This window comes from Penaeus vannamei, chromosome 14, assembly GCF_042767895.1.
Source record: "Penaeus vannamei isolate JL-2024 chromosome 14, ASM4276789v1, whole genome shotgun sequence".
NCBI lineage: Eukaryota > Metazoa > Arthropoda > Malacostraca > Decapoda > Penaeidae > Penaeus > Penaeus vannamei.
In genome coordinates, this window is record NC_091562.1 from 3,075,329 (window position 1) to 3,077,828 (window position 2,500).

Sequence of the window (2,500 nt, forward strand, 5' to 3'; positions counted from 1 at the left end):
TTTTCATATCCTACTTTCCTAGCAATACAGTACTTGATTCATGAAGCTATAATGATACTAATTGCGCTATAATTACTTCTACATCCAAATGGTCACAAATTGATCAAATTGTATACGTCAAAAATAATTGCATTTTATAATTAGTCATTTCAGCATCTAATATGGCTAAATATAAAGTATAAATATAAAATAGACTAGAATAAAATTACGTATGAAATTATTGACAGAAAACCTTTGTCTTTACGTAAACTGGTTCAACAATACTTGCGCATATATTTTTCAACAAAGTTTCCAGCTTAAAGCATTCTGCATGAGTTTCAGGCAATACGACTAGATTTTATCACAACTGCTGAATGCTTTTCAAATGCTTCCTAAACCTTCAAACATTCAGAATTGCCTGAGACGGAAAGCTTACATCATCCTCATTTTGCTACCTGACAACCACTAACTGTTATAACACTCTGATACGCAGAAGTTATCAGAGGTACATCATTATACAACACAATAATGCTATGTGTGGCACCTATATGTGAATTTCTTAAATCTATTATGCAACTTTCTGAGATCAAAAGATAACCAATGTACAAAGCAAAGTCTATACACTACAAGGAACTGCTTATACAGACTCGAGTACAAGGTTAAAAAAATGGAAAGAGGGAGAGAGGGAGAGAGGGGGGAGAGAGAGAGAGAGAGAGAGAGAGAGAGAGAGAGAGAGAGAGAGAGAGATAGAGAGGAAGAGAGAGAGAGGAGAGAGAGAGAGAAGAGAGAGAGAGAGAGAGAGAGAAAGAGAACGAGAAAGAGAAAAAGAGAAAAAGAGAAAGAGAAAGAGAAAGAGAAAGAGAAAGAGAAAGAGAAAGAGAAAGAGAAAGAGAAAGAGAAAGAGAAAGAGAAAGAGAAAGAGAGAGTGAGAGTGAGTGAGTGAGTGAGTTTTACTAAGTGCAAGGCTTTACTGTGTAGCCCGAATGATAAAGCTCAACTATATTCCTTCCTTAAACCCCTAGAAGACCTAGAGAAGGTATCGTCTTTTATCCTTAATCAAAATCTTTATAATGCTTCATTTTACAGACCTCGAAACACTTCAAACCTACCTTCATATGAAGTGTGTATAAAAATAGAAATTTTATTGTATATTAACTTGAAGGTTTATATATACTTCAGCATCCTATTACAAGTTGCAGATATACTTCAAGCATACAGAATTACATAAAATTAAATACTGTGTTAGCAGTTATTGTTGTCATTTGTACTTCTTTTTTACCAATGCTACATTTGGCGATTAAAAACTGACCTTGAAGTAAATGAAAATATTAGACATTAATTACATATCTGGTGACACTAACACACATTTATAGAGAGTAACTCCGCCTCCTATGAATTTCGGAAATTAAATTGAAAAGGACAATAATTTCAGTGTTAAAGAATAGTGCTAAATTTTAAAAGCAGGTAGTCATTTATATAAATATAAGAGAAACTGTCAACAAAATATTCAAGTCAAGATAAAATACAATATACTGGTATACCTTATGCCTTTCATTCTTTCCAGACCAAGATTTCAATAATAAATAACCCATTGGAGGATTCTTAGGTTACATGTCTTTCAGTCCATCAAATATTTCAATGTTACATCTTTTTCATGATATATTTTATCTCTTCCTCTTTCTTCATCTTTGTTACCTTTTGTGAATACAAAAATTTTGTGAAATTACTTTTTATCATATAATTTTATGAACTGTTACTCATATTACAATCATGAACAAGCTGTAATACAGAACTAAAAATCTTTAAAAATTATCATTCAAGTATTATAATACTTATAGTTAGTACTCAGAGGATACACACAAAATTTGGCTATTGTCACTCTTGCAACTTTCTATATAGACTCAATTCAATATGCTTATATAAGATATGCTGTTACTTTATTTCTTTAAATCCTTATATGAATGCTATACTTATGAGATTCACAGGAAGACAACATTTATGTATTAACAGAACATAAAAAGAAATACTTTGAATCTATGTAAAGTAAATCAAACCTAATGATTAAATGCAGTTCTTTAATATGCCTGTTGTGTTTGTGTTCATTCCAAAATGTAACAAAACATATTGATGCTATAATCAAAAAAGTTCAATGCATGTGCTTTTAAGTAGAAAAATATATAAGTATGACAAATACCTCCACAAACTTAATCAAGCCAGGGTAGAATGCAGTTTTTAATTACAGAAACATTGTGATGCCAAACCGTGTGGTGAACGCCAGGTACTTCATAAACTTTTATTTTCCCTGCTTTGTCTAAGCTCCGAAGACCAAATGAATCGAACATGTAGAAGGACTGGTCTCTCATGTCAGTCATATTTTCATTTTTGTTTAAATATGAGAAATGGCTGCAAGAAAAAAAAGAATCAATTTGTATTTTTCTGAGGGAAAAATTAATAACAATCACTTTATGACCACACAGACTCATTACATATTCATTTAAATAATCAATCAAGGATATAATTT

At 31.3% G+C, this 2,500-nt stretch overlaps 1 protein-coding gene across 1 annotated transcript in view; it reads right to left on the reverse strand.

Annotated features, from left to right (window-relative positions):
* The window catches only part of Ppt2 (palmitoyl-protein thioesterase 2), a 9,661-nt gene that overhangs the window by 408 nt on the left and 6,753 nt on the right, over positions 1 to 2,500 (reverse strand). Inside the window, exon 6 of the mRNA XM_027358506.2 lies at positions 1 to 2,382. This exon is cut by the window's left edge and continues 408 nt beyond it. Within this exon, the coding sequence (XP_027214307.2) occupies positions 2,184 to 2,382 (199 nt within the window). The 3' untranslated portion in view covers positions 1 to 2,183. The remainder of the gene's footprint in view (positions 2,383 to 2,500) is intronic.